The following is a 25,441-nucleotide window of genomic DNA, read 5'->3' as shown; positions in this document are numbered from 1 at the left end:
TGCTTGAAAGCTTCAAACCACATTTATTGTAAATTCATGGAAAAACCAGAAGAAACCACAGGCTGTTAAACTATTACATCTCAGTGTGAAGAACTTGCCAAGTGATGTGCAAGATATTGACAAGAATATCTAAATAAGAAGCAATTTCTCAATAGAAATCTCATTAAATAAAAAAGAAAATTATTTCCATATTTACAGATTACAAGGCAAATGGATCCTTAAAGCATTATTTTGTATTTAGCGGTTTTATTTCTTTGAAATAAAAGGGAAATGGCTTGAATCTAAGAGTGTACTTTGGAAGCAGCTTGCTAGACAGTCTATGTTACCGCCAATGAAAGGACAAGAAGCCTCCCCTCAGTCACTGCAGGGTTCTGCTTCTTCTGTCATCCAGGCTTTCACCGAAGGGCTTCTGGTACCTCCACCTATGAAACAGGGGTGGGAAGGGTGTTCAGTACATTTGCTGTACAGTCTGGATGGCAACATTCCTACCAGACATACACTCCCAAAAGCCGTGTGCTATCCACCCTCTCCCATAACAAGACAGAACCTGGGAAAGTGCCCCACTTTCACAGTTGGAGAGAAATCAGTGTGCTGAGAAAAGCCCGATCAGGGGAAAGCCTCCTCCCAAGTGCTTTATTATGCTCACATTTCTAAGAATTTTCATTTATTAAATATATGTACTAAAATTACCTGAGCTTGTGCTATTTTTGGGCCACAATCAGTTACTGAACAAGGATCTCTCACTTACCCGCCTTAATTGCTTTATGCTGCTTGCCCGGATCGCTTCCATAAGGTTGTCATGGAGAGACCTTTGTGGGGTGGATGGACGGGTGGAGGGTTGTGAACCTTCCTCTGATTTTCTGTCTGAGACCGATTTTAGAGAATCTTTAATTTCTTTCAATATGTTGTTCTCATGCTTTCTGCTTTTTTTGCCTTTTTTCTTTTTCTGTCCATTATGTAAGTCTTTTTTTGCACTTTCTTGCTGTTTGATGACTTCAGCTATATTCCTGGTTGGTGCCTTCTTCTCTGGAATAACTGGGGGAGGTGGAGGTGGAGGTGGGGGTGGTGGGGGAGGGGGAGGTGCGGGAGCTGGAGCTGGAGGCTGACTTTTCACTGGAGGTGCTTTCTTAGGGAGCTTTGGAGAAGACCATGGTGAGCTCTTGGGTGACACATAAGGTGAGGATCGAGGTGTTCCCTTCTGCAACACTTTGGTCTTTGGATTGATGGCTCCATCACAACCTGACTCTTGTTGCCTCTGCTCCTGCATACGCTTTTGCCTTTGTTTATCCATATTTCTTGTCAGGATACTTGTCATGCTCATTCTTGGGCCAGCAAGATCAAAGTGGTACCCCAGCTTGACCAGAGTGGTGTTCTCTTTCAACAGTTTAACTATGTCCATTTCCACCTGGCTGCCCATGATGTGCCTTTGATTGTGGAACCGCAGTTCTGTTAGAACTTTGTTATTCTGCAAAGCTCTCATGATGGCCAGCACGCCTTTGCCTGTGATAAAATTTGATTCGATATTCAAACTAGTTATATGCTGATTTACCTTTAACATACCAGCAATAGCTATTGCCACGTTGTCATCAGCATGGGTGTTAGCCAAGCTGAATGACTTAACCACTGTGTTGTCCCTCAGGGCTTGAGAAAATTGTATAAGCATCTGTGAAGTGATGTTTTCAATATTGTTCAGATTGACCTCTGTGGTGTCAGGGTCATTGCTCCTAACTTTTTCCAAAGCATCCTCAATAACTGTTGGATTTCCACAAGGGTGAATGGCACTGCTTTTTAAGCTCTGACTATTGCTGTCTTTTCCATCATGGCCATTGAGTAAGTTTTCATTGTCTTTTACGCCATTACACTTTTTGCGTCTGATGTGGTCAGAACTCCTGCCATTCTCAGGTCTTTCACCACCTGCAGCATTTTGCTCTTGCTCATTCTCATCATCACTTTCATCTTCATCTTCCTTCTCATCATCTTCTTCTTCATCATCCTCTTCAGTATATGCCTCCTCAGAGACTTCACTATTGCTTTCTGTGAAACATTCTTCTTGCAGCTCTTCTGAATTGTCTTCTTCTTGCTCAGAATCCTGAACAGGAATGTAGGTATGGGTGTTAAACATGATTGAAATAATGTAGCTACTTCCTTTTAGCATAATAACAATTATATTGAGACTATATGTTAATATTGAAACCTAAAAATAAATCCTCAGAAATGGATACAGTTAGGAGAACAGAAAATGCTGCACCACCTAAAACCTTTTTAACATTACTTCTTTCATATTCTTTAGAAAATGTTCAGCATAAATTGCAACCATTTAACCAATCTCAGTAATTTCTACCAAGAGAAAACTTGATACAAGACATTACAACGTGGACATACTTCAAGTTTTCTGTGTTGGCATGTCTGCAAGGAGATATAATTTGTACCCTTGCCAGCAGAAACACAAGACAACAATTTCAGAATGGATATGAGCAACAAGCTTCTTCATTTCATGAGGATTAGACATCTGTGTCAATGCTCAGACTTCCTTGCATATGTTAGTACACCTAAAAAAGTTAAAGACTGCCATGATTTAATATACAAATAGTGTCTGCATGTGTAATCATGTATACCAGCATGCAAAACAATTCAGAATTACAGGAGTCACGTCAAAAAGACTCTGGGTGCACTGCATGGACTGTATGTACTTAGAAACTATTTGTGAAGAAAGGATTCAGATGCATTTCCACAGAAAACAAGGAATGCAAGGTAACATGTCACAAAGCCCCAAATTTCTTCATGTTTGCCAAGAGCTAAGTCTGTGCTCACCAACAGCTGTTGCAGGCCAGTTGCCATACTGTGAATCATTGTAATTCATTGTCTAGAGAGTAAAGGGATTTTTTTCTGAAACTTAAAGTTATTTTAGTGTGTTTGGTGGGCACCAGGAAGGCAAATTTGGAACCATGTCTTAAAGCTCTGCCTGGTGCCCTTAGCAGTTATGGTGGCAAAAGAGAATTCTCTGCACAGGAGCAGGAAAAAGTCTTTGCTCCAGGAAAGCCTCACTCTCCACCTGGAAGACTCCAGTAGTGCAGCAGGGATGTATGAGCCATGACTGATCTATGTGCCATAGACTGATCTATGTACCACCCGCCTTTTGCCCCAAAAGATCTCCCATGTCATATTTTGTCTACTGGACAAGCCATAGCTTATGCCTTTTTATTTACCATTGTAAATGTTTATAAAATTTTGGATGAAATATAATTGTTCGGTATGCATTATGTCAGCAATGTTCGTGGGGTTTAATGTTTTTTTTAATCTTTGTAAAATACTAGAGGGTATTTTCCAAAGTAAATATACTCTGCAGAGAAACAGCAATTTGGTTTCTGGAAAACAGAAGTGTTACTAACAGGACAGCCTATTTTTAGACAACCTGTGTAGTTTTAGGTTTGCTTAATTATCTAGCTCTGAAAATACAGGGAAAGGTTAAAATAACAGTAGTGACTGATTGCATTGTACTGTTTCAAAATCTTAAGCAGAATTCTATGTTGTGACACACGCAAAACAGATGTTAATTGTAATGTTCGCAGAACTGTGACTCATAATGAAACAGGACATCAAGCTGTTCCCGCCTGATGTTCCTGAGCTGAGCATTCAGCACCTGGGCGGCTTGCAGGGTCCCATCACATTGACCTGCACATAGAGGTCTTGCAGGATCCAGCCCCATTACTTCTCCTGTGGATCATGTCCAGGAAGGCCCCTATGCAGAGAGACTGAGAGATACTGTGCTACCTACAGGTTTATTATTGGGACTAAGATTTATATCTGTAGCTTCTATATATGTGTAGAGTTTAAAAACCTGAAAACACCAGGTATACAGGAATCTATCTTCATGGCTTTGCTTTTCTCTCTCTAGGAATATATACTACAGCCTTCAACACAGTTGTAGATGAGCAGAAGGTAGTGCCTCTAAATGCACTCTTAATATGTTTGATGTCACTAGATTAATAAAAAAAATACCTGGGTTTGGTTTTTTGGGCTTTTTTTGACTGGCATTTCTGGGCCCAAAGGGGGAGTTTAGTTTCCTGTCACATACATTGTCTGGTGTCACAGCAATCTGCACAATAATTTTAAAATCGAATACTCTTCTCTTTGCAGATCCACAGAGATGTACTCTGTTACTGTGGCAGCATTGCGGTACAGGACTGCTGCAGGCAGCCTGCAGGGCTTCACCTTATATTGTAGTAGTAATTCAACAAACATTTAGGACTAAGACAGTCAATACAGAGATAAATATCTCTGGAGGACAAGTTACTCCCCCAAAAAGGCTATCTGCAGCTTGTTTGCCTTCTGGAGCAGCTGATCTCTCACCGCTAACTATAGAAGGAGCACAAATAACCATCTTAGATAAAGGTGTCTAACTTCCAGGCAGTTGAAAGCGAGAAGAAAATTGCTTTCAAGGAGCTTTCTTACTGCCTTCAGTGAAGAGAACCTTTGTGCCCTCTATTTGAGCATGTCAACATTTTCTTATTTAAGGATGCATTTAGGAAGTTTCTTCTTAGATCAAAAAGTATAGATGTGCTTGCCAGCACTTTAAGGTTTAGCCATAACCCATCATTAATTCTGTATAAATATGGGGGGGAGGGAAGAAAGATCCTGCTGCTATATAAGACACAGAACTAGACCTGTTCAGAAGGTTTTCTGGAAGTGCCCAGGTTTCGAGTTCCAGGCTTAGCTGGAAATAAACATTAATCTTGCCATTGCCTCCCTAGGACTTGACAAACAGGGAGTGAAGTCAACGACTGCAAGCTGACACTAATGGTCTGATGACAGCTACTGGTTTGTGCGCTTGCCTGCAAAGACGTTATACCACCATTCACAAGCAGGAGAAAACATATGTAAAAACATCCTGGATATTGCAGGGTATTTTAATCCACCTGATATTTCTCTAGAAGGATATTTTAGCTAACGAATAGACTGCAATTATTGCCTTGCAAATGAACCAAATTCCTGAATCAGGGCTGTTAGAGGTTTTGAGTCCACTTTTGCTGACTTTCCCTTTGTTGCATTATTTTCTATTTAAACATAAGAAAACATGTCCCTATAAACAGAGTCAGAGCTTGGTATGAAGCAGCACTTAAAAATTCCCACGTCTCCACACAGAGCCATTGCGAAAACAGAAGTTGCTTTTTGACTGAGCTCAGTCTCACAAATACTTTTAGCAAGGACCCGGTGGTGCCAACATGGACCTTAGCTGAGACAGAGTGCTTGTTGCGTGCCAAGACTGAGCCCTTCACTCCTGACCAGCTGTAATGTTCCTTTCCAGTTCAGGGACCGGCTTTTATTATTAACTTTTTTATTTTGGGGGATGAGTTCCCTAACAAACACTATTGGCTGTTTTTTTGGGAATACAGTTAAATGGTTCAGCTGATCACCCTACCCCAGGCCACTTTTTAAATAATGTAACCCTCTGACAACAGTTGCTAGAAGACTCCCAAGCCGTGCCAAGGCTCCTCAGCAGGGACAAAGCAACACAAGCTGCTGACTGCAATGCAGCTTCCTTCCAGTGAGCACAAAGCCTGGTGTCCGCTTAGTAAACTTCTGACATAACATATATTCAAAATTATCTTCCTGATGTGCTTCTGTGCAGCCAGTACTGATTGTTTTTTAAGAAAAGGAAAAGGCACTTTCTGTAGCTGTTTTAAAAAATGAAATGCTATCCAAAAGCCCATATTGCTACCTATCAATAATTTTTAACATGCCCTTTAATTTTTTCCATATTTTAATCACTTTTTATGGCACTTTCTTCTGTTCTGAACAGAGCATTTAAGGTACCTCCAGAAAGAGCAAAAACTGTCTGAGCTAATACACAGAGCTTTAGCAGGCACAGAAGTATGGCTAACAGTGTTCTTAAAAATGCTACAAGAGACTGAAAGGAAATTAAATCAGTCAGCAAGATCATGCCAATGAAGAATAATCCCAAATATTTACAGGAACAGCAAATGCCTTGGCATCTTACCTTGTCGCATGCACCCAACCTCTCTTTTTCTAAGAGTTTCTTGGTCTCCCTCTCCCAGTAGGCCATCAGCGCTTCCCTGCTGAAAGTCCCTGTCGGTGTTTTCTCCGTCAGGCTTTTTTGCCGTTGCCCCACTGGAAGGTTACGGTCGGGCTCTATGTCCTCTAGCTCCCGCTCCAGCTCCTTCAGCTCCTCTTCAGTGAGAGAAGCGAGGAGCTCATCTTCATCAATGTCTTCATATTTACTGAGCTCTCTTCTGTAGCCAAAAGTAGACATGGTCCTGCTTCGTCAGGCTGGTACAAAGCTGAAGTGACCAGGCATTCAAGAAGGCTGAAGCAAGTGAGCAAGCTGTGTCTGGTGTGGTCAGCAACTGTTTCCCTGCATAGCAGAGGCACCCTTTTAAGAGTAATCATCAGGGGCTTACGACAATGCACGAAGGGATGAAAGCATGCTCTGTTTTAAGCATCAGACGTCAGCTAGACATCTGAACAGCAAGAATGTCCCAACACTAGTGTTTGTAGGTCCCTTAAAGAGGGGGATTATTGACACACTGGCCATGGCCATATTTAGAGCAGGCAGCTAGTGGGAGAATACCAGCCTCGCAGACGGGGGGGCAGCGGCAAATAAAACCCCAGGCGCACTTACACCAATGTTGTGTCCAAATTGCAGGAGGGAAAGAACAATGAAAATCCATTTAATCCTGAGTTGTCCCAGGGGCTGGAAGTAAAACACCCTTGCCATTGTTCAGCAGACTTCCTCTTGCTTTCACGGTTTTCTAGTGGAACCATGCTGTTATCCCGCCAAGGTGTTTGCAGGCGGTTGGGATTGTTGGAAAGGCAGCCGAGGGGAGGAGGTTGGCCTGCCAGCACCTGTGGGGAGCACTGTTCCCATAATGTCACATTGTGCCTGTAACAAATCACTGGATTATTTATTAATTCCCTTATTTTTTTCTAGGATGATCAGAGGGAGAATCAGCTTGGCTTGCCCATCTGGAGCTCCTGTGAAATTTTTTTTTCATGCAGAGAATTGCATTCTGCTGGGAGGAGTGAGCAGAGGCCCCCAGAACTTTAGGGGTAACAAGCCCTGGGTAGGCAGCAGGGCTCTGCCTTCATAATTTCTGACAGCCCAAGCAACTGAAGGCCTCTAGTGGTTATTCTATTAATGGCTATTGCTTGCTGTCACTGACTGGTGTCCAGCTGGAGTGTGCCCTTCATTTCTTTATTCTACATGTCTATCACATTATCATTTCTGTTAAGAGATGATATATTATGATGATATTAGTTTTATAGACAGGTATGTTCCTGTGTAAGAAACTACAGAAAAAAAGGTTAAACTTTGCACTGTTTCTTATTTTTTTCTATTATCAGTAAATGATGGTGAACTAGAAAAGTTTCCTGAAATATGAAGGCCAGCAATATTTGCGAACCCATGTTGAGAGAGAGAGAGAGAAGGGAGAAGGACAGAGAGAATGTTGGTTTTGGTACAGAGAAGTAGGAACGCATTTATAACAACATATATCAGCCTTCTTAAATGATTACACACAGTGCATTCTAGACAGTCAAACCAATATTTAATGAAAATGTAAGTGAAAATAATTTAAGTACTGCTCTTGTCCATCATCTTCTTTTGATTAGTATGGATTGGACACATGAACTGATGTATGATGTTTAGCCAAACTGCTCACTTAGCTTTATTATTCTGCATACTGCTTTACTGACAATGGAGAAAGGAGATTAAGCTTGGTTTTCACATAGATTCGATAAAGAAATTATATTTTTCCTTTGCTCATCTGTCTATATGAACGTCATGCAGTTATCTTGCTCAAGAATTGGTACGAAAGCTCATAAGCTTAGTCTTCTCTAACACACAAAATACATTAATAAAGCAGACTGAGGAATATCGTACATCGTAAAACAAATAAATATTTGCAGGTCATTTATATTGACCAAATCTTTGGATTAAATAAAAAGGAAGAAGATGCTTGGCTTACTGAGCTAAGAGAATTACCTTGACAGTATAAGATACAATGACACACCAACTGCATATAGACAGTGGATCAGTAGAAATTCTGCTCTCTATTTCAGCTGCACCTGCAGAATGAAGCCTGGGCCAAATTCTGTAAAACATGAAAGAAAACAGGAAAAAATAATAAGTACCTTTTTAATTTTAGTGTTGCATCACCAATGCTTTTAGATAGAGCTGATGTTCTATATAACAGCACTCCAAGCATTTTTATTTCTTCAGTATGTCTAGGACAAAGGTTCACATTGTTATCATTGGAGTTAGCCAGAGAAGCAGCACAACAAAACTAACTTTCTGGAGTGTGTTTTTGCAGACAACATTTTGTTGTACACATTTTTTGATGGAGTTGGTTAGGAAATTTGCACTGGACAGATTTTCTGTAGAAAATCCTGACTGAACCCAAAATGCTTTTAGAAATACACTATATTAGTTCAATGTTGATATGTACAACACTGACATGTACAATATTAAAAGCGAAAAGATTATTTTAAAAATGAAATTTATTCAAATATACTGTTTCACAAAAATTCTGAGCTTTCTGCTTTTTATGTTTTCTCAGATACAACAAAATCTGTAAGTCTCCGAATTTTCCTGGGCTAAGAGTCTGTAATACAAAGTACAAACGTACTGATATCTGAATTATCTATGTGAAATTTTCTATGTATAAATCAAATTTTCCAAAATCAAAGGAACTTGAAGAAGCAACATGCATTACTCCTAAAATAATTTTCCAAAGGAAGATTTAACAGCATGAATATTACTTTCAATGCTACTCCTTGCTGAGGCAAGGACACAACACTGGGCTAGTGGTGCTGTTTTTCTACACATACAATGTCAGTGATATCCATTTTAGCCATGACATTATTTAAAGATGTTACTAAACATGGATTAGGTATTTTCTTGTACATGTGTCCCCTGAAGTAGGGGGGAAACTGGCACAAGTAGGTGAGGTTATGAGTGGCTGATGTCCTTTCTTGATCTTATACGCCGCTTATGGTAATTTAGTACTCATTCTTTACAAGGGAATGGCCAAGGGTGAAGACCCATAATCCCTCTCTAGGACAATTTTAATAAAAGTAATAAGGCTGTAGCACATGGCCAATTACACACATAAAAAAGATGCTAAGACTAAGCTAAGTACTCACAGATCAGAAAATGTGGGAATAGTATTTGTTCTTTCCTGCTGATGAGCGTTGAAACACAGTCCTTAATTCCATGGTTCTGTAATCATATACTTTGATCCTAGATCCATGAGCACCCAGAACCTTTACTCTCTTTCAGCGCATGGGAGAGATCGTACACATTTAACAGCCTTTCAGCATTTTGTTTTGCCCCTCTTCTTCAGCATAATAAGACTACCAATGTCTTTAATTATCCAGTGGCCATTTCAGGGGACATGAAGGTGTTACTACCTTTGTGAGGAAAAAGAACAGAGGTACAGACACCTTAAGACTGAAAGTATTCACTAATTTGGCGTTTCGGATTCCCTTTCTGGCAGTATTTGGCATTATGCAAGCACTTCAACTGGTCAGGGCTCAGTTCCTGTGGTTCATTAGCCACAGCTGAAGCTTCCCACCACTGCAACATTTCAGATCACAGGTTTCAACTCCGAAAAGGAACTGTTGCAGCAAAGACAGGAGTGATTGTGTTTTCCTGTTATTAGCATTCTTGCCTGAAGCATTTTGTTCCCATTCCACAGTCCCCTTTCTCAGGTGCTATACATGTTCGGATTTCTGTAATGTTCTCTGTAAAAAAAATGAAAAAAAATAGCAGTCTGAGCATCCTGTTATATGTCCCAGGCTATGTTCTCAAGAACACCATTATAAACAGCTTAGGAAGAGACCTTTTGCTAGTGAGGTGGCACAGTGGACTTCCTTCCATCACAGAGGGCAGGAGAGTAGGGCGTGAACCATATGTAGTACAGGAGGGCAGGTTTACGCTGACTTCATTGTCCACTGTTTAGGATGAATATTCCAATTGGATATTAGGAAATCTTTCTTCATGGAAGGGGTTGTCAAGTATTGAAACAGGCAGCCCAGGGAAGTGGTTGAGTCACCATCCCTGGAGGTATTTAAAAGACATGTAGATATGGCACTTAGGGACGTGACTTAGTTGTGGTCTTGGCACTGTTGGGTTAGCATTTGGACTTGATGATCTAAGAGGTCTTTTCCAACCTAAATTATTCTCTGATTCCTTGACTTGATGACATCAATCTGTGACAGCTCTGCCACCTTCTAACAGAAGACCCAAACTCTCTTCCCTAACGCCCTGCTGAAATCCTCTATGCAGGAAATAAACTATTTCACCAATAGGCCATGAAAACTCATCACTCAATCAATGGAATTATTAAAAGGTTTGTTCCTGCAGGACCTGAGCTAATGAGTGAAAATGAGAACTGGAAGTGCCCATTTTATAGGAGCAGGATTCACTCTGTCATTGTATATCTTGGCACCCAGGTTCCTGGCTTTGAGCGGGATAGAGTCTACTCAGCAGCAGCTAGATTGCAGACAAGACTTTCAATCTTCCCTAACTTGGGAGGCCTATTTTCTTGGTTTGAAAAGAGGAAACTCTTCTAAGCATCCTTTTTGCCTTTCCAAGCAATTAACTATTTCAAGCAGCAGCCTAGAGGACTTTGTTCTGCTTCTCACATTTCCACATTTGGGGCACACTGTCACAATTGCTGAAAGGACATGAGCAAACCGTGGCAGGTGGTGCTTGCTCCCCTGCAGCACAAAGCTCATAGTTTAACGTTTATTTCCACTTGGATGAGTTGCAGGGAAAACTACAGGCAAGCAAAAAGAGGGCTGCACAACCTTGTCCTCAGGCATGAGACTGTGACTATTTCAGTCATAGTTCCTGAGAACAGCCTGTCAGACAGATGCATTGGTTCATATTGAGCTCAGTCCCACACTGCAGGAACAGGTCCAATTGCCATAGAGCACGTTAAAAACAATGCACCAGAGCACGGCTGGGCTTTCCTCATCTCTCCTGCTGTCCTTCTCCAGTGCTGCTTGCTCCCACCCTCTCCCCATAGCTTTTTTACCCCTCATTGCACCTAACAGCTCCTTCACTCCTGCTGTCCACCCATGCAGACGCTGAGGCACCAGCCCCCAAGCTCTCCCACCTCCTCCTCTTGTGCCTTGCGCTCCTACACTGCCTTCTCTGTACCCAGCCCTGCAGGCCACCCTTGTCTGTCCTCCATGAATAGCCCCTTGCTGTTCTCACCCACTTCCACAGCCTGTTTGCCGACCTGTCCTTCCTTCCCCTCCTTGCGCATCCCCTCTCTCCTGACCCTGTGTTCCTTGCTCCCTGCCTTCCCCCTCCCACCATAGCAATTTATATCTATCTATCTATCTATCTGTCTATCTACCTATCTATCTATCTGTCCCCGTGTCTCAATTTCTGTAGTATGCTGCTTGTATAGGCCAAGGTTGAATGCATCATTCAAATCATCCTGGAGAGACACAGGGTCAGGCAGCCTGGCAAGTACACAGGACCGCAAGGCAGACTGATGGGACAATCTGCTTCTCTTTACCCTGGGAGACTCACATAACTTGTCAAAATTGTGCACACAGTACTGTGCCTGAAAAGGATGTGTCATCACCTTCATTTAACAGTGGTATCAGCAGAGCAAATGGGATGAAGCATGCACTGAAGGCATTTGAAGGAACAATTTTTCAGCTGCTTTTCTCTATGCCAGATGATTCCGTTGTCCAGTGCATCTCTCCTGGTGATGATGTAAACATGGAGTCACACAGAAGAAAAAAGATCTTTCTTTTCATCCCTGTTGGGGAAACAAAAAGTGGGGTAAGTATAAAGAAGACCCTGAATCAAAACCAGTCCTTGCTTGAAAATCAGACTCAGCATGCTAGTTCAAATATGGATTTTTCCCACAGATCCCCTACAATACACCCCAGGCTACCGGGAGGGCAGATTCCAGGTCTAGATTGCAGTTTAACAACTCAGACCATCACAAACAGTGATCAGCTTTCACTCAAAAACATGTGCATGTGGGCTGCCCTATTGCTCAGATTAGTTTTGAAAACAGCTTTCTTAATAGTTGCTGGGGGCATAAATATACACTCGATACCAACAAGCCATGGGGCAACCACTAATCTGATGTATTTTGCTGACAGGTGTATTTGGGTTGCCTTACTTAGCAAGACAGAAAAGTCATGGCAAGTGAAGAAGTGAATGGGCTCTGTTGGTGCTGTTGATGAGAAGAGAGTAAGGACGCATCTTGGAAGGGGAGTCAAGAGGTCGACCTGCCTGCAGGGAAGCACTGGAGGGAAAAATTATTCTAGGTGAAAGTAAGAACATTTCTGGACTAAAAAATTCCTCAGCCTTTAATTAAAAGAAGGAAAACTCACTGCTCACACTGCAAAGGCACCTAGTGTCCTTTGTGCATGGATCCTGAAGGTTTATTTTATTATACAAAGAGTCATGCAGCTGGGTGCCAAAGGTGCAGCACAGTTGGGATTTATTGCTCCTTTTGTGTACCTGAATCACACTAAAATTTGGAAGGCAAGGGGGACAAATAAATCTTATTGAATAGATGTCATTTCCATTCCCAGTTTTCTTTCCTTCCTACAGAGCCAATACTTTTTAATCATCTTGTGTCAGTACAATGTCATGTTCTGTAATAACAGCTTGAGATGAACCTGCTTATCTTTGACAGCACAAAGTATTCCTGCCAGGGTTTTGCCCAAAGCAAGTGCTTCTCCACATCTCTGCAGACTGGCCAATTCCTCATTTCTGCCACACCAAAATGATAAACTGCTTTGTACGCAATAATGGTCTTAATGCTCTTGCTTTCATATAGCTGATCTTATTCCTCAGGAAGAATCTCAGTGTGCTTTACAAACGTTGCCAACAGATTTACAAACTATATATAGAAATCATTTCACTCGCTACTGATGTACAGACATAGGGTGACCACAGCAGCTGTTTGGAATTACATCGTGATATTGCTCAACAGCTTCAGACAGGAAGTAGAGGCCGCTGTATTGCAAAGAAAGTAGTAGAGGAACTGCTCTATGCACAAAAACCATGAGTTTTGGAAGTGCAATTGCAATGGGATTCTCTTTTGGCATCTGCAGTTAGCCTATTCTTTCAAAAAAAAAGCATAATAACCTAGGTAAAATCTGCCAATGTAACCACTATATTATTTGCAGTGGTATTTGCAAATACACTGTAATTTGCATGTGCAGGTCAGGCAATTATTGAACTATAAGTGATTATAAAAAGCACATGGATTTCATCCTTTGTTAATGTCTTAGTCCCAGACAGTTCTCCCATGTAGCTTAGCCAAACCTATGGTTTGTCACTCAGATTAAAAAATCACTCTGTTCATTTATACACAGAGAGCAAGACAGTTACTTACTTCCATATTTAACATTTCCTTGTGTATGTGTTTATGAAGATTTTCTTTTAAAAGGACATGCCAGTAATATAAACAAGTGATGTACTTCATAGGGAATTAAATACAAGCAGCAGTACTAACCAGGTAAATTCTCTACTTTACTGTCTTTAATTACGTCTTTTTTTTTTTTTTAGTCCATATTAATGACAATGGGAGTTCCAGGCACTGTATCTACCATATACAGAATATGTGGGCAAAAGGCAATGGGTTTGCCCAATCAAATGTAAAGATTTCTACAAAAAATTTTAATTTTTAAACTTAAATGTAAACACATTGTACATGTCACCAGAGCTACACTGTTATAGCAGTCCTATGATTACTAAACATTCATTAATATATTTTTATAGCTTTTCAGAACCACAAAACACAAGTTCCTTGAGGAATATGTTTCCTGATCCAAGTACCTCTTTTGCTGGTGTGAGTGACACTTAAGGGATAGAAAATTATTCCCATCGCAATATATATCTTTAAATATTTATACAGCCAATTTTGTCCATTTTCCCATGCACTTCTTTCAGATGCAGCATTTGTCCTGGTAATCAGTAGGGTTGGATTTCTTTGAAGTTGCTCCATGCATTTGGAAACAGATGGTGTATTTTTAAGCTAAGATCTTTATCCGTAGGGCACAGAAGTGGACGCTGAAGGACAGACATCTTGAGTGGCAAGGTGCCATTTTTAATTACTGCAGCCTAAACAAACAACTTCCAGTAGAAAGGTCAGGGGGAAAAAAGCATAATAGGACCATTAAGGCAGAGGTCTATCAGTCCTAAGGCTCATATGACATAAAAAAGTAGGGGGAAGGCTTTAAAAGGACTGATTTAGCAGGCAGATGACAGCAGTGGAAGAGTACACCAGACAGGCAAAGCTGGTTCCACAGAAGACACAGAGGTGAAGGTAAGAAGCTGTTGATTAGATGCATATTAAATCACAGAATCATAGACTTGTTAAGGTTGGAAAAGAGCTTTAAGATCATCAAGTCCAACCATCAACCCAGCACCACTATCATGTTCACCATTAAACCATGTCCTCATGTGCCATATCCACATGTTTTTTGAACACTTCCAGGGATGGTAACTCCACCACTTCCCTGGGCAGCCTGTCCCAAAGCTTTACAATGCCTTCTATGAAAAATTTTTTCATCATACCCAATCTAAACCTCCTCCAGCACAACCTGAGGCCATTTCCTCTTGTTCTGTCACTTGTTACCTGGGAGAAGAGGCCGAGCACCACTTTGCTACAACCTCCTTTTAGGTAGCTGTAGAGAGCATTAAAGGCTCCCCTGAGCCTCCTTTTGTCCAAGCTAAACAACTCCAGCTCCCTCAGCTGCTCCTCATAAGACTTGTGCTCCAGCGCCTGGGAGTGAAAGGAAAGTAAGAGATAAGATCTATTCTACAGAGATAAATGATCATGAATTTATGTCACTTTTCTCCTTGCAAATCATAGCCAAACAGCTGGATATTTTAGAAGGCCTTTTTTTTCTGTCCCAAGTAAGGGTTAGAAAAAATCCCTTTGCTCTACCTCACAGCAGACACAAAAGAGCTTGTGACTTTGTGACTGTTCTTTCATGTGTGACTCTTGTACTAATGGCAATAGTCTGAGAAAGTGCAGCTCAGGCACTAAGAGCCTGTGCCAGAACACAGACTGCTGCAGCCAAACAGTAAAATTGCTGCCCACCCCTTCACCATACTCCCACCACCTCGATACCCAGCAGAGGCTCTGCCATGCCAGCTGCCAAAATCTGATGGTTAGCCAGTGCATGGAGTTTTATGGATAACCCGCAAGACATTATGGCCCCTACAGTGAATAGCTGGTCATATACAGGACTCATGGCTATGGTTTGGTCCTTCCTTCACTGAGATATGAAAATACTGACAGCTACAAAGTCCATCCCATGGGTGCTGCAAAGGCTGATGTAACCACTGTTGAATGTCTGGCTTCTTGGAGAGCTCATCCGTCTGCTGCAGCTGCTTGTGTCAGATTTTTTGAGAAACAGAGACCAAATGATACCTCTGATTTCAAACATTGTCCTCAAATCCATAGGAGTCCCTGCCCCTGAGCACGCCTGAATCGGTGCCAGAGCATTTAATTACTTCTAGACAACATCATCGGGGGGGGCATGCCATGGAATTGGGTTGCCGTGGAACACTCTGTGAGACACACCCAAATAGCAGAGAAAATTAAATTCCAGTGTTGCAAGGGTTCAATCACAGTCTAAGCAGGGAAAATAAAAAGTAGTTTTTTCCTACCAATTTATTCTTCCAGCTGGGGCTGATGCCTTTGCCTCTTTTTGCACAATCACCAGTCCTGGTCCAGTTACATTTCTTGCTCCTACCACCACATACTCAAGTACATAAAAGTCTTATTCAGTGGTCTGGCTGTAAAAGACCTGTGTTCAATTCCTAGCTGTACCATAAACATGACCTGGGGAAAACAGCTCCCTTTCCATGACTTTCTCACCTCATATTCCACTTAAAATAAAGTCTTGCTTCTCCAACCTCCATTCACAGACGCCTTGAAAACATGTGAGTTCACAGATGCCTCGAAAACACGAAAGACACTTTCTCATAATGCTGTAATTCCTTTAGCATGTGGGGTGAGGGGAGGCAGCTTCAACTTAACTTCAATATCTGTGTCATCTATTTAGAATAGTTTTTAAAAATAACTGTATACAGTCTGTAATTTGACTAATTTCTTCATTCTTTTTAATGAACCGAAGAACTGTTTGATGTTTCATATAGCTTCACAACATTCTGATTTTTTTGTTAGTAGTTCCTTTATGGGAACAAATTTCTTTTCAAAATTAGAATGCTAAAACTCATGTTTTAACACAATATTGTGCTATCCAAATATTGGCTAAATCAGAATATGGATATTGTAATAATTATGTATAACAGTATATTCTAAATAGGAATTCAGATGAATAAATGATAAAAGAAGAATTTTCATGATGGACTTCCAAATGAAGATGAGAAGTATGGTTGCTGCTCTCCATTAGTGGCATTAATTTATCTGTAACAGAAAATAAATGTCTAATTTAGCTTGGCAAAAAAAAAAAATCACTAAATGCACATTTCTGTCATGTAATTGGCCTGAAATATAGCACATTTTGTACTTTGAAGATCATAGTTCTGTAAAAAATTCATTAAATACTTAAAAGGTATTTTTGCCAAATGTTAGCTCCTGGCTACAACTGCTGTATGTGCATGATTCAAGGCTTGGCAAAATTTGAGGCACGTTAAGTAGGCTCTTTTAAAGAAAGAGTAGATTTTGATGGGCAATCGAACCAGGAAATCAAGTAGCATATCCCCTTGGTTGAGAAATACTGTACCTTTAATAATGGTTCCTTCAGAGTTTTGGCAGATCACTTCTTTATTGACCACACTAAGCAACACTCTCAGTGATGCTGTGGTACACTTCAAAGTATTCCTCTGCACATCTAGAAAAAAAAATCTAATAGAATAAATTTAAAGAATATTTAATTAAAAATTGATTGCAGTTACTCCCTTTGTTCTACCACCCCTTCCATCTTGAGGAAAGAAAAAAGAATCCAAACCCTCTAAACTAAGAAAATATTACAGTTGGCAGATGTCGGGATTACATAGAGCATAGTCAGTTTAGCTAAACACAGCATCAAGTGTTTTGGTTGGAAGGGACCTTAAGGATTATCTAGTTCCAACCACCCTACCATGGCCAGAGACACCTTTCACTAGACCAGTTTTCTCAAAGCCCTGTCCAACCTTGCCTTGAACAGTTCCAGGGATGGGGCAGCCACAATATCTCTGGGCAACCTGTTGCTTAAGAGATATGCTGGTTATCACACACATACATACATTCACACAACCCAAAGGTCAGCTCCAGTGTGCTTCTGCCCTGCTCCCTACACTGGCTCTCCCTGTTCTTCAGAACTTCTCCTTATTTGCTGGATGTCATCGTCATATAAAACTTATTAACTTCTGAGTCAGAGATGTAAATTCCATTTCCAAAGGCAGCTATATCAGTCCTTTGTGTGTCCGTCCCTCCTCACAACAGATTTACTGGATCAGATGGAAGGAGTGAAAATTACTGGTCTGGGACATATAGGAGTTTGAACAGAAATCTTAATTCCTCCTTGTGCTCTCAGAAGGGCTACTATTCAGCTGGCTTTCGAAGTCATATCCTCTGTTTTTTTGCCAGAAATTTTGACCAGGATGAAGAAGAATAACTTGGTCATTTCTGAAAAACTTCTAGGTATCTGGCATCTGGGCCTGGCCTCTGACAGGAGGACGCCCCAGGTGACTGCAGGCATAGCCTAAGCGTAGAGAGCCCAGTGGACCAACAGGGCTGACTCCAAGTCAGGGATCCACTGGCCAATACATCCTGGACATACCAGGCTAAATGTGTGTGTGCTTCATAACCTATAAACTGATATTTCTGTGTGGGAATTTCTAAACAGAAATATGGGCTTAATGACAATTGTGGTAATTTTAATGAATACAGTGACCACAATGCAAGAGTCTGGGTAATTGCCTATTTGATACCGTGTACTGCAACCAGCAAAGGAAACATGATCAAATAGGGCTTTAGACAGGAGATTTTAAACCCTTTCTGTGGCTAGAGCCAAATTCCACTAGTAATTTTAGTCCACAGGCAAAGGTTTATATTTAGGACTTTATACACACCTCAGGCCCTAGTTACATTGCCTGCAGCATCAAAGCATTCAGATCTAGGACTGAACATTACCCTAAGTGTTTAAAACATCATGAACTAGTCTTTTGAATATCATTAGGTAAGGTAAAAAGACGTGGTATTGTTGTGTTTATCTTTTTATCAATACATCTGGGCCCTTTTTATTGTTTAGTAGCCTGTTATAGAAGGTGGCCTAATCCTGGTTTAAACCTTCTCTGTCATTCACAGTTGAAGGTCTGTCATTCAAAGTTGAAAACTATTCTAAATACATCCCTTTTCCATGCAGATCATATTTTTTATATAGAATTAAGTTCTTGAGAACTGGTGGAAGTGGAAATTTCTTCATGGATGACAGTTTCTGGAGTCTCTTTAACCCCATGAGTTTACATATTTTCAGACAACACAGATGTTTCGAAAAGAAAGGATTATCTAAAGAAGTGAGAGAAAAATGGTGGAAAAATCAATGCCATTGACAATGATTGTAAGCTAGTTCACAATCCCAAAATATGCTCTAATAAAATTAACATAAAAATCTATTACCTTGAGGCATTATTATTTTGTTACTTCTGAATAAAATACCACTGAACTTCAGAATTGTGGTGACACACAATGCCCATATTAATCAAACATCTTCTGTCAGATATCTGTTCAACATTATTGTCTCCCTTTTGGATATATGCACACTGATGAACAATCTCTCCTTTCCCTAGGTGCACCTTTTAAAGGTTGCATGTTGAGGACAGCCACAGCACTTTCTACTTCTGCTGTATCAATAAGGCAGCAGGACCAGACCTTACCATCCTCAGGCCTGCTGGGTATGCTGAACAAATACTTCTGCTACTGATATCAGTCAAAGATTTCATTTAACTTAGCCTTCCTGAACGTAAAAAAAACTTGCACCATACTTGAAATATCAGCAGTGAAGAGTACCAAATTCTTTGGATGATCCTCTGACACAAAAAAAGTTCCTCTGCACGCCAACGAAAAATACTGAAGCAAAAATTAAATACAGAGTACCAGTTTTGCACCTAAATATGTTTTTTAACAGCTGATGTTAAATCAAATTCTATTTAAAATGATTTTAAAAGTCAAATAAAAGAGAACATTTAGTATATTTCCCAGCTCATTTTTTTAAGTTAAGGTTGGTGAAATCTATCTCTGGTGCAACCAATGGTGGACGATTCAAAATTAAAGCACCCAGTAGAAATAGTCAATGACAGTATTAATAATGGCAACTCTAGATTGTCTACTGTGTAAATCAAAGTAAGGAAATTATACACATTGTGATTGCACACCCATTGTCACCATGTACCACCTGGAACATAAGGGATCTAAAACATGCCTTACGATAATCCTTGAACAATTAATAGACTTGAGAGGTCAAGAGAGCAAAAAGAAGGATGGAAGTGTGAGCAATATTCCTCAATAGAAAAACATTGTGCCCTATAGCTGTGCAATGACTAGGATTATGTCAGTTAATAAGGAGTTTGATAAGTACCTCAGTGGCCCTGCTTAACTAAAAAGGCTTCCCATACAAAGTGACATTCACAGACTCATAGAATCATTTAGGTTGGAAAAGACCTTTAAGATCAAATCCCACCATTAACATAACACTGACAAGTCCACCACTAAATCATGGCCCTAAATTCCTTATGAGATTAATTTGTACCAGGTGCACATTTGCCATATTGCAGTCCAATTAACTAATTTATGACCAGTGCTAATAGGTAAAGATCATCTCAATCTAAGGACTGGATGACAGGCACAACCTGGTTCTTACCTAGTACATATTTGGACTGCTAAAACACTTTGGATGAACACGAGCTGACATAAGCAATTTAAGTTTCCTATATCATAACATTATTAACTGGAAGTTAGACGTTTACCCAATCTGATGTATCTCTGTCCATTCTTCCTGTGTTTCTAGAAAAAACTTCATTCTTATGCATGAAGGAACATAATCCATGCAATCTATAAAAACACAAACCACTTTTCCTGCTAAATGTTTCAATCAAGGAACAACAATAGACTAACAGAACTGAAAGAGACAACACATCAAGTGGTAATTTCAAAATCTGTGCAGAAAAATGCCAAAATTTTAAAGCAATTAGACAAGATAATTTAAACAAAGCTTTAGCAGTGACCTTCAACAGTCATAAAATGATACCTAGGAATGTTACTTTAAAAGCCATTTTCTTTGACTTGTAACCTTTGTGAACCCTTAATTCATGCAAACAGGCCTGAATGAAAAAAAAAAATTAAAATATTAATTTTTATCACTGTTCTGTTCAACAGAGATATTTCTCTGGAAACACATCTATTCCATTAATTAGCAAAGAAAGAGAAATTCCAGAATCCTGCCTCATGATTTCTTAAAACTTCCTTCCTAAATCTCTAATAAGCCACTTTGTGTATGGGAAGCAGTCTGGCCTCATTATGCACATTATCCCTTCCTCCATATTCCAAAAGAAGGGCTATGCAGTCTGGATTACCTCCTCCAGCTACTTTAAACAGTACTGATGCACGATCTTCTGCTAAGGCCTGGACATCTCCACACTAAAGGAGGATACAGAACCTATATCCAAAGTGATTTGATCATAAAAGCAAACCCAGAGTACTTTCCTCTTCATTTTCAGATATATTTAAGTTAAAACTTTACTAAAACAAGAAATATTTCTTGTGGCAAATTTAAAACTCAAAGGCAAAACAAGAGGTGTACAGATACAAGCTCAAGTGCTTACCTGACTGTGGTCTGCTTTGACGCTAAGTGTTATAACTGAGGACTTTCAAACTGGCATATTTCAAAAATAATTCATTTCATTAATTAATACCAATATAATTCTATTTGTGGAAGGAAAGATAGAAGGCAGGGAGAGACAGAAGCAGGGAAGAAGGAAGGGAAGGAGGAAGGGAAGGGAGTAAAGAGAAATATAGAAGGGCAAGAAGGGCATATATAGCAGTAAGTCTCTCCTTGACTGAGCCACTCTTTTCACATGTACTATGGAAACTTGTAAGCATCACTCCAGTCTAGCAGGAATGCTCACCTATGCTTCCTTTCCTTCTAAGAAACCAAATCTTCTCATTTATCACTCCTCTTTCTTCCCTTCTCATTTATCACTCCTCTTTCTTCCCTTTTCCATGATCACCCTGAAACACCTGAGCAGCCAGGTAGAGGTGTATTTCTCTTTTCCTGACTACATACATTTATAATTAAGATGCTCCAGCACATCACATTGACCATATTCATCAGCAACACCTAATGGTGTTACTCAATATTCACCCTTAATGTTCACATTTCCGCCATTCTTCAGAAGATCAACAATGTCTTTGCATCTCTGTTTTGCATCTTCATGCATTGCTGACCAACATTTCATGCACAGCTGGTAGATAGTACAGTTGTATTTAATCAGAGTGGATACCATTTCAAAAGAGCCCCTTCTTGTAGCTAAAAACATAATTACATTTTCAAGTATTGTCTTGAAAGTTAAAGACATCTAATAAGTTTAGAAAAGCTTTTCCATGTGTTCCAATATAAAGAATTTAAAAAGATTTCCAATCCTAGAAATCTGGGAATCCAATATTTGGTAAATAAATAAATATTTCAGCTGCTTCAGAAATCAAGGTACACGAACACAAGTTCAAAACTGTCAGTTTGGGGCATGGAAGGCAAAAGCAGCAACACTTTGATTCTGAGAAAACAGAAGCAAGTGTATCACAAGGAAAACAACAATTAAAATAACACAATATCAAAATTATGTCTAAAGTTGTTGCAAACATTACAGTGTCCCTGGAAAATTCCACCTTTAACTTTCTTTTTCACCTGGTAGCTCTAATCCTAATGTCTACACAGTGGTTGTTGTCAACCAAAGTACAGTTGACATCTGTCATACTTAAAGGCCGTGTTCCCTAGTTTTGAGGTTCCATGGTTTTAATGGATAACTACACCTGCATATTATTCACATGTAAAAGACTGATGCTAAGTAAGAATCTAATTTTACTTTTAAACTACCCTCTGAAATAGAAGATATGTCCACTGACTGGTGGGGCAGCTGAGGGAGATAAGCATCATAGGGTTAGCAAATTTAACTTTTGTGAATGTCCCATTACACAAGAAGGTTTTTAAGAGTCAACAGTCTTCATAATTATCCACAATTGCTTTGAAGTACAGTATTACCAAATGTACCTGAAAGCCCAGATCATCCCACTAGATAGATACTTCTTCAGCATTTACCTTTCTACTACAGAGTCCTCCAATCGGTTTTAAAATGAAAAGAAGTAAATAAATCATAAGCATCACCTATTAAGTGGTGTTAAGCACCTGATCTTCTATTTCACTGAAACTAAGATTGAAATGTATGATGGACAACAATATCTACATCCAACAGTCAGTGCTAAGTGACAGAAAAACATAAAAAATAAAAAGCATCACAGAAACCATATGAAGCTGACAGACCTCACTTTCAGGAGTCTGTATAGAGAAATACTTAGGAAAGTAAATTGTCATTACAATGGGAAAGACCTTTTTCATCAGCACTACTTAACTCTTCACAGGATTCATTAAAAGCAACGGCTGAAAATAGCTGAAGTTTCACAGACCTACAATCATCGAATAGAACTAAAGCAACGAAAAGCAGGGTATTGCAGAAGAACCCCTTACAAATGTCTCAGCACCTCAAAATGGTAATAGGGTAATAGCATCTGATGAGAGTTAATAAAAATTCAGATAACTGAACATATTAATACTGATAATTGTATTATATATTGTATTTTCTCATATTAATTTCACAGATTGATTCTCTTAAGAAGCATGAAGATGCTCTGACATTTAACAGAAACTGGAAGTTAGTATAGCTAAATTATTCAGGAATAGTAAAGCTCATTTAAGTCTACCAACAGCATAATATCTTCCAAAGGAATCATCTTTCTTTAGATTGTGGTATTACTTAGAAATGCACTTGAAGCTTGTTTTCAGCACAAGAGGGGAGGGAAATGAGATGAGAGGTTTTTAAAACTATCTGCCTACTCCTGAACAAATCATCTGATAAAACTAAAAATCTCCACTGACCACCAGATCTGCAGAAAAAAGCATATTCCAGTTAAAACAATGGCTTATTCTTGTACTGTTCTTGTACCTTAAGATGGTTAAATAGGACCACATTGGTAAAGGTCTTATAGCATCTGAAGATACAGAGAAAGCACCTTGAACAAAAAATACGCCCCATTTTCTCAGAAGCAGTTCAGCAATCACCTAAAACAGAAGAAGCATGTTTAAGATCAGCCTGGTGATCACCTAAAGTATGATGAGTGCTGAACTGAACACTGGGTACATTTCACCAGGTGCTGGGCATTTAGTTTCATCTAAAAAGATGACCAGCATCTAAACCATGCAAGCCAAGGGGAGTATTGGGGTAAGTACGTAACAGAGAGGAAGTGCTGCCATTCACGTTGCTTAAACTGAGAGAGAGGAGGCAATTACCAATAAGAAGTGGAGTTTCTCCTTTGTAATTTGTGGTATTGGGATAAACACTGTTTTCGAGTAACATTCACACATTTTCCACAAAGCCAGCTTTTGCTGCCAAGCTTAATGCTGTTTCTCCATTGCATATTTTGTATTCCAACATTGTTTCATAAGATGTAAGAAAGGGAAAAAAATAAGACAAAATTAAAGCACAGGGCTGTTAACACACACATAAATCAGAAATCCTTAAACACTAAGTCTATGAATAGCACCTGTAATTATGTTAACCTAGCTTGTATTGCCAAACACACTGAATATTACATAGTAATTTTTGTGTTGTCTGTTGGTTTCTGAACAAAATGTTAAAAATGGTCCAAGTTATTTGCTGGTATAAATTGATGCAACTTTTCCAAAACTAGAAAATTTGCCTGAACATTTAAACAACATAAGCATTGGAAAAGTTATTTGGAGGACATTTTCTGAAAATTATTCTCAAGGGAAAGTATTAATCAGCTTTCTTTTTAGATTAATTTCTACATTGCTCTCATAAGCAGCAAGTCAATCAAAGTACCATAGCCAGTATTTTAATCCCATCCACAAATACTTTATTACTTAGTATATTATAATAAAGCTTGCAAACCAAAATTAAATTAGTAAGGGCTTACAGTCAGATTGACTCAGAAACTCTTGGATTCCGATTCCCACATAATACGGTTTCCCACCTCTTTTCAATATGTACTGGAACCATGGTCTGATTTTTAACTGCAAGGAAGGAAATCTAAAGGAAAGTAGAAAAAATGAGCACTTCAATCCCATTTTATCTGAAGGAAAAAATATACAACTTTGGTCTTGAGTGTCATCTCTGAACACAAAAAAAAAGGAGTCCATGAATAAAGGGATATTCACAGAAACATTTTCATTCGGGACTTAGAAGAACAGAGATTTATATTATTCATAAGAGACAATGCTTTTCTGAAAGGTTCTCTTTTCCTTCCTATTGTGTCTTTAATCAAGGCTGAAGCATAACAGTCCAAAAGATTGAACACGTAAGTTAGACTGATGAACTGGCCATCACAATGTGGACATACATACCGCTCTCCCTCATCTCTTGTGGGCTATGCACTCTATTGACAGGCAGGAGAATTCTGAGTCAAGGTTTTTTTATGTATTTATCCTCTCATTTTCATAAGAACTTTTCTAATTGTGATGATACTTTAAAGCTTCCATCATTTAATCCACAAATACACACTGTTCTGAAGACTCACAAACCCTTTAGACAGCAAAGATAAAATCTCTCTTGGACTAGCAGTTTTAGAAGCATATCTCAATAAACATACCTACAACCTCAGCCTCCCATCAACTAAAAGGAAAGTACATTTTAGAATTCATTAACATTTCATTGGCAGCTAAGAGGTGCTCCTAATGAAAACAAACAGTTAATTTATTAATAAGATAACAGTTATTATTAATAAGATAATTTATTAAGAAAAAATTTGTAACATTCATGATCTCATTTTCACCAAAACAGCTTTGAGGCAAACAGAAGTTACCTTCCCCTTCTTCACACCTTTCATTTTGAAAGTGCTACATTTGAAGACTTCATATCATTGACAAAATTTTTGAAGAATCTTTTTTAATGAGTCATGACCACCCTATTGGATTTACATGGATGGACCTTCATGTCCTGCAAGCCTTACTGAAGTTGCTGTTCTTAGGAGAACTGAGACTGACAATTATTATATTGCAGCCTATCATATTTTCCCTAGAGCCTGAAGCAAAAAGGCTCCTGAAGACTTATACAGGCCTTAGATCAGAGTCTCACATTGCAAACTCTCTGAAAATAAGTCTGTTTTAGTATATTACAGTATCCCTATAATAC

General features: G+C 39.4%; 2 protein-coding genes across 6 annotated transcripts; both read right to left on the bottom strand.

The window, feature by feature from the left end:
- LMOD2 (leiomodin 2) lies at positions 1 to 25,059 on the bottom strand. Of its 5 annotated transcripts, none has more exons than XM_027679176.1 (7): positions 24,228 to 25,059; positions 11,622 to 11,801; positions 8,152 to 10,078; positions 6,641 to 6,901; positions 5,999 to 6,251; positions 749 to 2,089; positions 1 to 422 (listed from the first exon to the last, which is right to left on the bottom strand). In XM_027679176.1, the coding sequence occupies exons 3-7, from the start codon at positions 8,223 to 8,225 to the stop codon at positions 396 to 398; spliced, it is 1,956 nt and encodes a 651-aa protein (XP_027534977.1). In that variant the 5' UTR covers positions 8,226 to 10,078; positions 11,622 to 11,801; positions 24,228 to 25,059; the 3' UTR covers positions 1 to 395. The 5 variants fall into 5 exon arrangements, with proteins under 5 accessions (XP_027534977.1, XP_027534979.1, XP_027534980.1 ...); XM_027679178.1 differs by having other exon boundaries at positions 9,861 to 10,078; XM_027679179.1 differs by lacking the exon at positions 8,152 to 10,078.
- Positions 18,176 to 23,725, bottom strand: ASB15 (ankyrin repeat and SOCS box containing 15). Its single transcript, XM_027679590.1, is given in 6 exon segments — positions 18,176 to 18,536; positions 19,992 to 20,133; positions 20,508 to 20,660; positions 20,846 to 20,880; positions 21,307 to 21,549; positions 23,581 to 23,725. Coding segments are annotated over 6 exon segments (894 nt in total). The 3' UTR covers positions 18,176 to 18,360.
- Positions 25,060 to 25,441: the final 382 nt, after the last annotated feature.

This window comes from Neopelma chrysocephalum, unplaced genomic scaffold, assembly GCF_003984885.1.
Source record: "Neopelma chrysocephalum unplaced genomic scaffold, ASM398488v2 Primary Assembly neopelma1_45, whole genome shotgun sequence".
Lineage (NCBI taxonomy): Eukaryota > Metazoa > Chordata > Aves > Passeriformes > Pipridae > Neopelma > Neopelma chrysocephalum.
Note: the sequence above shows the minus strand (reverse complement) of the source record. Positions and strands in the feature narration are given on the sequence as shown.